This window comes from Thermomyces lanuginosus (assembly GCF_041956635.1).
Source record: "Thermomyces lanuginosus strain ATCC 200065 unplaced genomic scaffold VTN49scaffold_36, whole genome shotgun sequence".
Lineage (NCBI taxonomy): Eukaryota > Fungi > Ascomycota > Eurotiomycetes > Eurotiales > Trichocomaceae > Thermomyces > Thermomyces lanuginosus.
Window position 1 is genome coordinate 107,273 of NW_027192370.1, and position 14,605 is coordinate 121,877.

General features: G+C 53.5%; 3 protein-coding genes across 3 annotated transcripts; 1 reads left to right on the forward strand and 2 right to left on the reverse strand.

Moving 5' to 3' along the window:
• Positions 1 to 74: 74 nt before the first annotated feature.
• Positions 75 to 4,752, reverse strand: VTN49DRAFT_5826 (uncharacterized protein; the record flags this gene model as incomplete). Its single annotated transcript, XM_069413926.1, has 3 exons — positions 75 to 593; positions 649 to 2,474; positions 2,538 to 4,752. 3 exons carry the CDS (start codon positions 4,750 to 4,752, stop codon positions 75 to 77), a joined length of 4,560 nt encoding a protein of 1,519 aa, XP_069266050.1.
• Positions 4,753 to 5,950: 1,198 nt separating this feature from the next.
• On the forward strand, positions 5,951 to 10,917 carry VTN49DRAFT_5827 (uncharacterized protein; the record flags this gene model as incomplete). The annotated part of the gene is made up of 6 exons (XM_069413927.1): positions 5,951 to 9,105; positions 9,164 to 9,503; positions 9,554 to 9,942; positions 9,993 to 10,099; positions 10,149 to 10,531; positions 10,591 to 10,917. The coding sequence occupies 6 exons, from the start codon at positions 5,951 to 5,953 to the stop codon at positions 10,915 to 10,917; spliced, it is 4,701 nt and encodes a 1,566-aa protein (XP_069266051.1).
• Positions 10,918 to 11,494: 577 nt separating this feature from the next.
• On the reverse strand, positions 11,495 to 12,949 carry VTN49DRAFT_5828 (uncharacterized protein; the record flags this gene model as incomplete). Its single annotated transcript, XM_069413928.1, has 1 exon — positions 11,495 to 12,949. One exon carries the CDS (start codon positions 12,947 to 12,949, stop codon positions 11,495 to 11,497), a length of 1,455 nt encoding a protein of 484 aa, XP_069266052.1.
• Positions 12,950 to 14,605: the final 1,656 nt, after the last annotated feature.

Genomic DNA, 14,605 nt, shown 5'->3' on the forward strand with positions numbered 1-14,605 from the left:
TCCCTCCCTTCGCCTTTGGAAAATACATGCAGGTCATTGTACAGATGCCATCCCGCCACACAGCTTTCTTATTATTATGAGCCTTCTATCCGTTGTACTCGTAGACCACTGACTTCGCGTTTGAGTCGCATGTTCTCCTTCTTCACTCGACCAACCTCCTCCAACGCCTCGCGCAGCTGCGTTTTGAGCGCCTCGGCACCGTCCCCGGCCCGGATGTCCTTGACAAGCTTGGCGAGCTCGGTGTTGAACCGCTCGTACAGCGCCTCGTTTTCCGCGCTGGCCGCCCGGTAGAGCTCATCCAGTTTCTTGGCTCTTCGCTCGCTGACCAACAGCGACGTCTCGATGTCGTTCTCCAGCGACTTGGTCCGGGTTTCCATCTCGTACCGCATAGTTGCCAGCTTCGTCTCCATTTCCCGCACGCGCCTTTCCAGTTCCATGGCTATCTCGGTTGGCCTAGAGATTTCCTGATCTGTCGCGGTCGATTGTGGACTGGAAATAGCGGAGATTTCCTTTTCGATCAGTCGAAGTTCTTCTTGGAACGTAGACTCCATCGCTATTTGAGCTTGTCTCTCATTTTGAAGACGATCCCGCAGCTATCCCAATCATGTCAGCCATATGTATCTCGTTCCACCAAAGGTGGATGCTTACCTTTTGTGGACTCTGCATCCGCAATTTCTGAGGTTTCTGCGGAGATGACCATGCACGCTCACGCCGAGTTGACTCGAACCCGTGAGACGTCATCGGACGTTCAACTGTCGGCTCAAGTTTGATCGGCTGAGGCAGGCTCGTCAGCGTATCAGACCGCTTCTTTCTTGTCGCTGGAGGAGACTGAGGCCGCCGGTTGATGGCCCGTTCCGTCAGCGTCGGCCTGGGCGGCATATTTTCGTTTCTCAATGGTGACCCCGGTCGGAGCAGTGAGTCCGGTTGCCGAGTAGGGGACTGACGCAGAGGGGATGCCGGTCGTGCCGGTGATGTTGATGGCTGCGCCGGCTCCGGAGTGCTTCGCTGTCGCAAGTGTCTTGTCACCAGAAGATCCGATCGAGGACGCGATCGGCCCGCTAGCGGTGTCAAAGGTTTAGGAATCTCGACCGGCTCCAGCTCCTCCTCCTCCTCTGGCTCCGTCGGTGTGGACGGACGTGGGAGGTCCGACAAGGAACTCCGCCGTTTCTTCCGCCTACCCGGGCCGGCTTTGACGGCTGATGATGTCTCATCAAAAATCGCCCCATCGTCTTGCGAGCTGCCCGGTCGGTGGAGGCTATCCCCTGGTGAAAAGGCTCCGTGAAGTCCTGGTCGCTCTCGTGACGCGGGTCGCAGCAGATCCAAGAGTCGACTATCCGTATCAGTTGACTTGGACCGTGTCAGTGTTGCCTTTGGCGTTTCCGCGTCGCCCGAGCTCTTTGATTTGCTTAACGTTCGGATCAAGGAGCCGACTTTACTCTCAACGTCCGATCGAGTTGAGTTCTCCCGGTGGAGGCCGAACCCAAGCCGCTTTCGGAAGGAAGAAGCATTCGAGCTCAAAGAGCCGGTTTGAGAGGAAACTGGCCGGCTTGGAGTCGTGGCTTGCGACTTATTGTCAAAGTCTTCGAAGAGATTGTCAAAGTCTTCCACCAATCGGTCCAGAAGCGATATATACGCCAACGGATCCTGGTTTTCAGCGAGAATCTCGGCAAATGCAACCGTCAGCGCCCCGCGGTCCCCATCGTTACCGGACGCATCCAGAAGATCGGCGAGGAGACGAATCATGTCCGCGAGGGCACGTCGATTTTGAGGGGAGAGATCCGCTAGAATCTTGCGGAAGTAGACCTCAAAGTCACCAGGGAAGAGGGAATCGAATTTCTCTTGGAGCGCTTGCAGTGTCTCAGGTGTGAAAATGGGTCCAATGCTGCTCTTCCATGCATTGAGCATAAATGTTTCAAACGCAACAAACAAGACGTCTACAGGAACCTCGGCAGCAGCCTGGAGTCGGCTCGGGTCCTCTAGCAGGACATTGTACAGCGCATTGACCGCTGACTTGTCCGCGTTCGCCCGCCCATGGAGGATTCTGCCGACAATATTCCCGCTTCGGGACCGCAGCGCCAGCATGTACGATGAAAATGTTTGTTCCAGGCCATGAAGAGGATCGTCTTGTTGAGAAGACTCGGATCCGACTATCGAGATCTTCAGAGAAGGGTCATCAAATGTTGCAGGTGATGTCGTCGGCCTTGCGTCGATCTTTGATGGGGTAATTTTTGGAATCTCTCCGAGCACGGCATTGGCACTGAAGGCCTTGGAAAGCGATGGAGGGTCTTTCGACGTTCCTCCCCACAGATTCGATATAAGCTTGCTCGGGGAAGGAGGCCTAAAGCCCCGGGTACTCTTGACTGGGGACAATATTCTTGCGGCGACATGGCGGATGACGTCGAGGTTAATGTTCACTAGCGACACCGCCAGTCCTGGGTTCTGTGGTTGATGCAACGGAGCCAGGAGGTTGCACACTGAATCACTGGCTCAGCAAACTGATCGCCGAGAGCATGGACCGAATCTCGGGGTGTACTTACACGTCTTGGAAAGTATTGTTGGAAACTCGTGAGCGCTAATGGTGTCTACGGCGCTGGCCCCAGTGATGGAATCCATTTCGATTTTGTATTGGGAATCGCCCATAGACGATATGGACATAATCACTTCCACAGCCGTGCTTTCCAGGATTTTCCTGGACACAGCCCTCGGCGTGTCAAAGACGATCCGGATAGCCGAGTGTCCGGCTCTGCCCATGTTTCCATCTGAATCGTCCTCGAACACGGGTGCGAGGATTCCCAAGTCCCCCGATGGCACTGCTGGACTCCGGAGAGTCCACTTACCACCTTCACGCTCTCGTTCGGTAAAGCGGCCCTCAATTTTGGCCTTGACAATCTCCTCAATTAACCGATTTGCTCTCCCTTCGTATGCGCCAAACAACTGCAAGGCGCAGGATGTTGTCTGGTTCGACTGCGATGGTCCTGATGATCTTGTGCTAGGGATTAAGTGCAAGACATGACCGCTGGCCGACTGCATACAGCGCAAAGACTCCAGATCGAATGCCGTAACAAACCGGAAATGGGGATTGCCTTGGGAGAGGGTCTTCGTGGTAGTGCCAACAGCCTGCGCATCAAGATCGGATAGCAGAGATCGTGCAGTCATATTGCTTCCAGGAAGTCGCGACAACAGCACAAGATAATTTTTATACAGCAGGACTAATGATGGGGCATTGCTCATTGGGTCCTGCCGTTCGGCTCGGTAGGGAGGAAGAAGTTCCATCGCGTCCACCGCGGTAATCAGGCGCCCCGCTGGAACTACCGATGATGGCCAGTACTCAACTAAGCGCATTACACGGCGCAGGCTCAATTCATTGTCCGCATTGGCAGGGTTGTCGAGGGAGCAGATGTCTTTGATGGTATCTCGTGCCTTCAGGAAGAGCCGCACCGACGGATGCACGGAGGGAATCTGGCTCGTCATTGTGTCGATGAGCAAGCTGTATCGCGGTAGCCGCTGCACCGGCTCCATCAGCAGCGAACGCAATTTCTGTTCGCCGGTCTCCTGGACGCGGCGGGAGAAACTGGACTTCTCGTCTTTCAAGAATGTGTTTAGTGTTTGTGTAAAACCGGTGTGCGCCCGCATATACTGCGCATACGGCTGGGAAAAGCGAGGGAACCATTCCATAAGAGTATTTGCGAATGCCACCGCACCTATTGGGTCCTTGGCCTGCTTGGATCGTTGGATCTCGGTATCCTCGGCGATATCTGCGAGAGCAGTCTGCTCTGTCGATTCTAGTACATTGCGGATAGCCTCGAGGAAGCCCATATTGACCTCTAGAATCTCGTTCAAGCAGGGAGGAAACAGGTCAGCCAGAGCGGCCTCGTCGGGGCTCGTGCTGGTTGCCGACTTTGCCCGGGCCTTTTGGCGGAATTCTTCCACCACGTTGTGCACCAAGTCGTAGATCTTGCTGACGTAACGCTCCTCTGTGTCCACCAATTCACACATGGCTAATCGTAGTGACTCCTTCTGAGCTTTAGTAAAGATGCGCGACTTGCTGAGGTTGGAGGGCTGCGATGGCGCACGCCGTAGTCGCGATGTTGGCAGAAACACCGGATCACCCAGTGTCCGGATCAGAGAAGAATAAGCCCCGTAGCTGAGATCTGGCGTTGCATCATCTGTGACCGCCTCGTCTGCACTGGAGCGTTGCTGTTGCTCCTGCGCCGCCGCGTCCGCAATTGTGCCCGGTGGCAAGACCACATCCACGTCGACCCACGGCAATTTCCGTTCTCCAAATGCATCGCGCAAGTCGCGCACAATGCCTGTTGAATTGGCGACTGGAGTCATGCGGTTGGCGAGGTCCGCCGCATGGGCGTCGTCAAAGAGTTGCAGCGGCCGGCCCGACGGCTTTGCGGTCTTTGCCATTTCCGCCACGCAGTCCTTCACAGCGGGTGGCAGCTCGCTGAGGTACCTGAAGATGCTAAAGGCCAGGCCACGGCAGACCTCATCGCCCTGTTTATCGCGCGGCAAGAGATTCACGGCTGCATAGAGTGGAGCGGCGGGGGAGACGGTCAAGCGAGGATAGCTCTTCACTCCGGCCGCGCTGAAGATGTGCGCCTGAATGCGCGAACTGCTGACCGACGCATTGGGAGTGGCCGCCGGCCCGTAGAAAACGAAGACCGACGCCAGCGCCGCATCGACGGCGTGGAACAGCGTCAGCTGCTCCAGCGCCAAATCAGGAAGGGGCGGCCATACGGTGGCCATGGTGTGCCGGTCGCTCTTTCCAGGAGAAACGCAGTCGCGGGGTGCGCGCACACACAGCAGGAGCGACCGAGCATGCACAGCGTTCCTGCCTCGGTAGCTCCCTTGGTCGGATCAATGGAATCGGGCAGCGGAAGGAGCGCAGTCAGGGTCGCGGTTTCCGCGCTCGCGTCGAGGGAGAGGGGGCGCGTGGTGCAGTCCGTCTGCCATGCCCATGCGGCAGGAGCAGACCGGGAGGATCGCAAAACATGGGGAAAGCACACACAGGGCAGGAACGACCGTGTTGATGAATTGCCCACTGCGGAAGCCACTGCCCGTGGGACAGCGGGGCGTATCAGGGCCTTGAGCCAGCCACAGGGCCAGATTTCGGCCCGATCGCGGATTGGTCCGGGCGCGGCCTTACCGTGAGCGATCAGCCAATCAGAGCGGTGGCATTCTCATTTTTTCAGGTGCTTTTTTTAGCCCCCCAAGCTTTAGCGCAACACGTGACTGTTGCGTCACTCCGCCTTCCGTTTAGGGTTGATCCCTTGCGTCTGGGGTTCAGCTCCTTTGCACTTGAAACTGCCAAGTGCTCTAGGAATTCCTCGATGGGAGGCTTTATTTGCAGCAAAGGAAGCTTTTCCTCATGCTCCAATAGTCGCTCCACAAGCTATTCGCCTGCGGTCCCTTGCAGGACTACGTCCTTACAGTATTTGCGACAGCCTGGAACAAATTAATCGCCGACGCCCCGCCGAGTTGCCGCGGCCCGACCGAGGTCAGGAACACAGCGTCTGCCGAGCTGGGATCGGTAACTGGCCGATGTGAGGGACAGCGAGCGGCATGACTGGTTCCAGAATATGTTGGGGAACGGTACGGAGTAACTGCAGAGTTGGAATGCGAGTGGAATCAAGTGCTGTTGCGTTTGGCTGCCGGAGAGGTCGCCGAAACAGAAGGAGAAGGCTGTTGGAAAGGGGAAAAAGAGCTAAGAGCCGCTCTGGCGAAACCTTCCGAGCAGCATCAACAATACAAATCATCTCTCTTGGATAGCTAGTGCCATTCGGTCATACAAACCTCATCAGCTCGCAGAGAGCCCTTCGGCATTGTAGAACCGCAGCAATGCGATGCGCTAGTCCCAAACAGGCAATCAGGACAGCTCGGCTTTTCTCCAGGTCCAGCTCCTCCTCCATCGCTGGCCGCGCGCCGCTCTGTCCGCAAGCCCACGATGTCCGGATCCGTGCCCGCCATTGCCGTGGATCCAGTAGCGCTGGTCACCACAGAATGTATTACCGTCACGTCGTCCATGCGCAAACATGCGCGCTGGGCGCATTCGTCCGTCGCCGCCATCCTCGGCGGCAGTACCTCGTCCCGAAGTAGTGACCGCGATCTCACGGCCTCGCCGGTTCCGGGCGGCCGATTGGCGATTCCCGGTTCGACAAAGTCGCCAGAGGCGGACTATGCGCTGGTGAACCGCTGGGGACTCCGAGGAAAGAAGGGGAAGAGCATGCAGGACAACCCACTGATGTCGGCGTTCACGCGGTTGCGGAGTGACTTGAAGAGTTGCAAGGATATCCGGACCTTCGATACGCCTTCGCTGTTGCATCCGTTCCTCCAGGTCATTCGCTCGTCCTCGACCTCGGCTCCAATCACGTCCCTGGCTGTGAATGCCATTACAAAATTCTTTACCTACAACATCATCACCATCGACTCGCCCCGCCTGCCACTGGCAATGCAACTGTTGGCGGCTGCCATCACGCATTGTCGTTTTGAGGCGAGTGACACCCCCGCTGACGAGGTCGTGCTGCTCCGAATACTCAAGCTCATGGAAGTAATCATATCCCGGCCAGAGGGCGAGTTGCTCGGGGATGAGAGTGTTTGTGAGATGATGGAGACCGGACTGAGCATGTGCTGTCAGAACCGTCTCTCAGAAGTGCTGCGGCGTGCGGCAGAAATTGCCATGGTTAATATGTGCCAGGTCATCTTCATGAGGCTCTCCGCCATGACCGCGGACTCTGATCAGGCGTCCGCCGGCGCTTCACAGCGCGAACACGCCATCGATGACACGGTAAACGTGAAGATGGACCCCTCCGTGAATGGAGACACGGTAGCCTCCCAAAACCCCTCCGCACTCGGGTCGGAAACGTCTCAGGAGAAGGTCGAGAGGGATGATGAGCAGAAACAAAACCCTTCGGCCAATGGAGGAGGACAACCTTCCACGGGTGACACATGGGAGGACGTCAAGCCATATGGGCTGCCCTCAATCCGGGAATTATTCCGGGTCCTGATCGATCTGTTGGACCCCGACAATCGACAGCATACAGACGCCATGAGGATAATGGCGCTGCGCATCATCGATGTTGCGCTGGAGGTGGCGGGTCCTGCGATCGCGAGGCATCCGGCCCTCGCGGCCCTCGCCGAAGATGACCTCTGCCGCCATCTGTTTCAGTTGGTTCGGTCCGAGAACATGGCCATTCTGAATGGATCGTTGCGGGTGGCCGGAACCTTGCTGTCGACCTGTCGCTCAGTTCTGAAACTGCAACAAGAGCTGTACCTGTCTTACCTGATTGCCTGTTTGCACCCGCGGGTTGAAATTCCGAGGGAGGAGGGGATTGACCCCTCGCTCTACGAAGGGGTTCCCCAGGCACCAAAGCTGGTGAAGCCATCGCCGTCCCAGCCGGGCAGCGGCCGGTCGACCCCGGTGCCGGTCAAGGACCGCCAGAAGCTGGGCCTCGAGGGCGGTGCGAGAAAACCGGAAGCTCGGGAAGCGATGGTAGAAAGCATCGGCATGCTCACTCGCATACCAACGTTTATGGTGGAACTCTTTGTAAACTATGATAGTGAAGTCGATCGGGCGGATCTTTGTGAAGACATGGTCGGCTTGCTCTCCCGAAATGCGTTCCCGGACTCGGCGACATGGAGCACTACGAATGTTCCTCCACTCTGTCTGGAAGCTCTGTTGGGATATGTCCAATTCATCGCCGATCGCCTTGATGATGAGCCAAAATATGAGGGATATCCCGATCCGGCGCAGCTGAGGAGCCAGAGAGAGAAAAAGCAGATCATCATCCGGGGAGCCATGAAATTCAACGAGGACCCCAAAGCTGGGATTGCATATCTAGCAGCAAATAAGATCATACAAGACCCCGATGACGCCGTCGAAGTGGCTAAATTCCTCAAAGGGTCCAACCGGATCTCAAAGAAGATTCTTGGTGAATTCCTGTCAAAGAGGAACAACGAAAAACTGCTGGAGGCATTCATCGACCTGTTCGACTTCAAAGGCAAAGGCGTCGTGGACGCGCTACGAGAGCTCCTAGGATCTTTCCGGTTGCCTGGCGAGGCTCCCCTCATCAGTAAGATCGTGACAGCTTTCTCTGAGAAATACATGGAGAAGGCTGCCCCTCCGGGAGTGGCAGACAAGGACGCCCTGTTCGTGCTGGCTTACGCCACGATCATGCTGAACACCGACCAGTACAACCCTAATGTGAAGGCAAAGGACCGGATGACGTGCGCCGGCTTCATGAAGAACTTGTCTGGCGTCAACGGCGGGAAGGATTTCGAACCGGAGTTCTTGGAGGGAATCTACAACTCGATCAAGGAGAACGAGATCATCGTTCCCGACGAGCACGAAAACAAGCATGCATTTGAATATGCATGGAAGGAACTCTTGAAGAAGACGCCGGATGCTGGCGATCTTGTCATTAGCGATACCAACATCTACGACGCAGAGATGTTCGCGGCCACCTGGAAACCGGTGGTTGCTACATTATCCTATGTTTTCATGTCAGCCTCGGACGACGCAGTATTTTCCCGGGTGGTCATGGGTTTCGACCAGTGCGCGCAAATCGCTGCCCGGTACGGCCTGACCGAGGCCTTTGACCGCATTATTTACTCCCTTGCGATGATCAGCACGCTTGCCACCGACAACCCACCCAGCACATCTTTGAATACTGAGGTGCAGGCAGGCAAGAAGACTGTCATGGTCAGCGAACTGGCTGTCAAGTTTGGCCGAGATTTCCGAGCACAACTGGCGACGGTGGTGCTGTTCCGCGTGTTGGCCGGTAATGAGCATGTTCCCAGAACAAGCTGGACATACGTGCTTCGAATCCTTCACAACCTCTTCATCAATTCACTTATTCCACCCTTCAGCGAGAACTTCAATTCTATGCTGGAAGTCCAACCCATTCCTCTCCAACCACCCTCTCATGTAGTGGAGCGCGACGAACGGAACGAGACTGGGCTGCTCTCTGCCTTTACCTCATATCTGTCAAGCTATGCAGCCGATGATCCTCCGGAGCCTTCGGACGAGGAGTTGGACAACACTTTGTGCACCATTGATTGTGTCAACGCTTGTGGAATCGAGGATATTCTGGAAAATCTAAAGTGCGTTTGGCGCCCCGGTTTGTGTAATCGCTCCCTCAGGCTGACTCTACTGCTACAGGTCGCTGCCTGTCTCGTCGATCTCGGCAATTGTTGATGCTATCCTGTCGCAGTTGCCCGACGAGAGCCCTGCCGTAATCATGGTTAAACCAGCTACACCTGCCGGTCATCGGCCACAAAGTGTCAAGAGCGAGGTGTCGTATTCGGGTTATAATCCGGGCATCGTATATGCCCTAGAACTGGCCACCATCTTGGCCCTCCGCGACGAGCAAACAATCGAAGCGGTCGGTGAGAGACTGGCAAGTTCGTTGCAAGGCATCATTCGAGATGCGAGAAACTTCCATCCGCTGGTCGTATCTCGAGTGGTGGCATATATCATTAACGTCCTTCGTTTGAGTTATGTGAGTCATCGGTTTCTCCTTTGCGGCGTGTGTCAACTGACTTGGGTTAGGATAAACCTTTCATGCGTGTACCTGTGGTGTTGCATGGAATCTCAAGCCTCGAACAGAGCGTGCTGGAGACGTCGGCAACAAATCTACTGAATGGTCTCTTGCGATGCGTTGGTGGACCAGGCCCATTGCGAAATGAAATCGTTGTTTCACCTGATTTCTGGTCTATTCTGCAGCAACTGCACGCCCATGAGGAGTCTGCCAACTTGGCATTCGAGCTTCTGCAGAAAGTTGTCGACGCCAGCCCGCCGGCGGTGTCGGCCGACAACTATGAATCGGCCGTCAGTCTGGCCAACGATTTCGCCAGTGCAGGGAGCATTGGTGCTGTCGATGAGCGAAGAAGGGATGCACAGCTCCGCAAGTCAAGAGGCGGAAAAGCGGAGAAGCCAGTGTATGTGCCCGCTTTCTTTTCCTCCGCTTTGATATGCTAATTGCGGTTAGCGAAAACCAAGCGGTTACGCGAGGGAACAAGGCGATTGGCGTTATCCAGCAGATCACAGGACGCATCCCGACTCTTATTCAGCAGTCGCATCTTGAGAGGAATGATGGTACGTATCGTGGCTGCTAAGAAATGGCTCTTATACTAACAGCACTTAGCTTGGGCCGCATATTGGTCGCCGATTTTCCAGTCGCTGACCATGCAATGCATCAACCCTTGCCGCGAGATCCGACACAATGCTCTCTCAGCACTACAACGGACATTGCTATCACTCGAGCTCGCCGCCGACGATGAAAGGCAATGGTCGGCCATCTTCGACGAAGTCCTGTTCCCACTAATTCTTCGACTCTTGAAACCGGAGGTCTATCACTCGGATCCTGTCGGAATGAGCGAGACACGCGTGCATGCCGCGACGCTCGTCTGCAAGATTTTCCTTCGGTACCTGGATCAGCTGTCTCAGTGGAGCGGAATGCTAGAGCTTTGGTTGAAGATCCTGGATATCCTCGACCGGATGATGAACAGTGGGCAAGGCGACAGCTTGGTAAGCCCTCAGCATGAATCAAAAACTCTCGTATAACGGCACACTAATCCAATCAACAGGAGGAAGCCATTCCCGAAAGTATCAAGAACATCCTCCTCGTAATGGGAGACGGCGGTTATCTTGTGCCTCCAGGCAGCACTTCAGGTGCGGACCAGGAATCCGTGCAAGACCCGAACAAGGAGCGACTGTGGTTCGAGACCCGGAAACGGCTCGACCGATTCCTCCCGTCGCTCTTTGACGAGATCTTCCCGCCGGATGCGATTAGACCCGCGGGTCCTTCCGCTTCGGATGGTCAAAGACCGCAACAGCAGGATGCTTCCTCTTCTCCACGCACGTCCTCGTCTCACTCCCCGACACCTTCCGCGGCTCCTGCGCCTGAATCGTGAATGAACAAATGGCATGCTTCTACCCATTGGAGTTCTTGTAGATAGGTGGTCTATCTGATTGATTAATTAGAATTACCCTTTTTTTTTTTTTTTGTCGATTATTTATCTTCCTCTTGAACAGCTTCAGCTATGTCATTTCTTTTCTTCTCGCTAAAATGATTCTTGATGGATGGCAAAGCGCTTAGAGTTCTCTGCTGGTTGAGAGCGAACGAGGCGGGTATTCAAGACTACGTGAGTCTCGAAACGCTTGGATTCTCTGCCAGAAAAGAACTACTTATTTTAATGAATACGATTCATAACAACTGATGCTAATGACAGAAAGCAGCCTTTGTGTCAGCCTCACACGAAGTCGGGTTTGGTTAGTCACAGGTAAAGTCAACTGGAATAACGACCCTTAGTATCCTACCTAACCCTGGTTTGAACCAGTGCTGAACACTGAATTTCCGTAGGTTGGTCGAAGTGTGTAGCGAGAATAACAATCAATGATCAGGACTTGATGATCTGGCTGATATGGCGCCTTGAAATATTCACTTTAAAAATCCTCTACATACATCAGACACAGAAATGTTTGTAGAGTTCACTGCTTACTACCCGACTTTGTTTTGTCAGCCTTGAGAAATGCAGCCACAACTCGCTGGAGCGTAGCATCAATGCTTTCCTCCTCCTCTTCGGGCTCAGATTTCCCAAACTCGTAAACACCAAAACTGACTGGCTCAGGCCGACCCGTTTGAGGATTGTACCAGACCATGAAAGGCCGCAAAAGGAGTTCACGATTGTGCCCCTGAATTCGAAGTTTTCCTTCGACAAAATAAACATGATCGAGCATTGCGTGGTCAATATTGAATTTCGGAATCACAATATAGCACCGGCGAGTGTTAGGATTCTTTAGAGCAGGCCAATGCCCCGCCGGCGCTTCCATCTCATCCGGGCTCTGAAGCTTCCAGTTTTCCGGCTGAAGAATGAGCGTGTTCGGAACTTCATGCCAGTCATCAATTACCTGACACTTCTTGCCGGTCACACGCAGATCGAGTCTTGCTGTGCGGCTGACACCACGGGGCAGTAGCTCGAGGGATGGGAGATTAAGGATTCGCAGTTCCAAGTGCATGGATCTAGCATCCCCGTCGCAGTTGGCATGAGCAGATCGTTCGGGCGGAATGTACATCCAGTCGAGCTTCACTTTTCCATTGCTCATGCCGGAATAGTCATTGAAATAAGCCGAGCGGTACAAAGGGTTGTACTTCTCCAGAACAGATGTAACTGTCTCTTTCTTCCATCTGGTTAGTAACTTCTTGATGAATGGTATAATATTAGTAGTCAAATGCCGTTTCTGAATCTCTCCATACACAGTTGGCCCTCGGCACAATGTATCATCAGCACTTCCTGCCTCTTCCGGCGGCTTCGATTTACCAAACTCATAAATACGGTCATCCAGAGGAAGAGGAGAACCCGTAACAGGATTGCACCAAACCGGGAAAGGCATCGGAAAGAGTTCAAAATCAAGTCCCTCGATCTGAAGATGTCCTTCGATGTAATAGGTATGATTCAACAGTCCAAAGGGGACTCGGAGTTTTTCAATCACGATGTAGAACCGGCGAGTATTCGAAGCAGGCCAGTATCCCACTGGTTCTTCCATCCCCTGAGGTCCCCGAAGTTCCAACTCGTTCGTGGAAAGAACAACCCTGTTGTCGACTTTGTTCCAGTCATCCCAGGATTGGCATTTCATACCCGTCACGCGGAGGTCGAGTTTCACAGTCCGATTAGTGCCAGGGGCAACCGGCTTGAGTGGCGGCAGATTGAGGATCCGCAGCTCAAAACGCGAGGATTTCAAATAGTCCATCGGATCTTTGTCGCGATTTGCACGAATCACGTTTCCTGGCGGAACGTACATCCAGTCTAACCTAACACCGCGATTGATCATCCCTGGGGAATCATTGAAATATGGCGAGCGGGACGAAGGGTCGAAGCTATCCTCCACAGCTTCGGATGCTCCCTTCTTCTTCCCTCTAGTTAGATGATTCTTGATGAACGACATGGTGTTCGGAATTCCTCTGCGAACAAGCTGGCTGTTAATGAATGAAAAGAAGCTTAAATATCGAAGGGTACAAGCTTGAGTGTGTATGTGACTCATGAGCTCAAAACTGACCTCCTTAATACCCAACGAGACCAAAAGCAATCATAGGTGAATTGACGGAATAGTCCGTCATCAGCCAGCATCGATAATTGTTCCGGCCAATCTCTTCCGTAATCGTGCAATGTTTTTGTGCGAATTTGTATCCGTATTCATTCAACAAAGAATTTCATTGATGTTCCTTTGTGAACCTCTCGAAGATTCCCAAGAGCGGCTTTAGGTAGCAAACTGTCCAAACAACGGAAAAAAGAGGTCCTCGGCGAGCCACGATACCCGTACCTATATAAGCTCCTAGTTACAATTCCCAGAGGAAAGTAAATGACTCATAACGTTACAGGAATTGACCTTTGGGGTTTTCAGGAAGAGATGATTGGCACCCTGGCGTCCCTGGGGTAGGGTCAACTGGCGTAAGTAACTAGCCCTAGCCCTAATTTGCTCCGGTGCTATTGTTCAGATATTCGTCCTAGATACTGGTGAACTTAACCGTGCAGCGATATTGATAATCAATGATCAAGATATGATGATTGAGACGGCACGATACCTTTAATTGCTTGCATCAATAACTTGCGTATCCTGCAGCGATCTGCCCGACATGGGACCTACACAAAGCTCCGCTTACCTACGTCTGCTTAAGCGGCCGCCTCTGAAGCTCGCGATGCAAGGCCAAAGCATTGATCAATGTTATGTCAATGCATTTTGCGTACCCGTTCTCCTTCGATGTCTATTTCGATGCGCATAACTGAAAAATACCAAGATCCGAACGCTCAGGGCAGCTGCCCTGCGAGAATACTCGGCATTTCCCCCCTCTCCTCTTTTCAAACTCACATCCAGAATTGAATACATTCAGCTTGCCATCAGCTACAGGTGACGATGAACAAATCACGAGCTCAAAGTCCAAATACTAGCCAAGAAGTGGAACAGCTTTTCGAATATTGTCGTCGTTGTGCAAGTAATTATGCTCCTTATGAACTTGGGAACTCCCCGATCAAGCACAATGAGACATCCTGACATCCTGAACCTGCAGCTGGCATATCACTGCTAGCACATTTTCCGTGTCTGGAACCAGTGATAGTAGAGTGCACTCACTCCAGCAGCTGCATCAGGCCGAGTGAGAGAGATACCGCCAGCCCGGGGCCCAGGTGGGAGAACGACATTTTCTGATCAATAATATAACCACCATCGTCATCATTATCCGTCTTGTAAGTCGAGCACACGGAGTACGTGAATGTTAGACTGTTTGGGACTGAGGAGCCGTGGTCGCTAGGCGCCAATGGAGAGAAAAGCGATGATCAGGAGCTGGATCTGCCTTCGTTGGTTGCAGGCAACCGCAGCTAATGTCTCCATTTGATAATGAATTGACGCGGCGCTTATCATGCATTTTTGAAAGAGTGATTATCGTAAAAGCCCGCAAAAAAAGTACTATTGTAACACACATTAAACACGAAGAAGACCGTGCAACCTAAAAGACAAAGAGCCCGAAAGTTAATTCGATCCATAAACTTCGTCCACATTAAGTGCCCCGAGGGCATTACTCAAAATGACCGCGGTACAACCTGAATT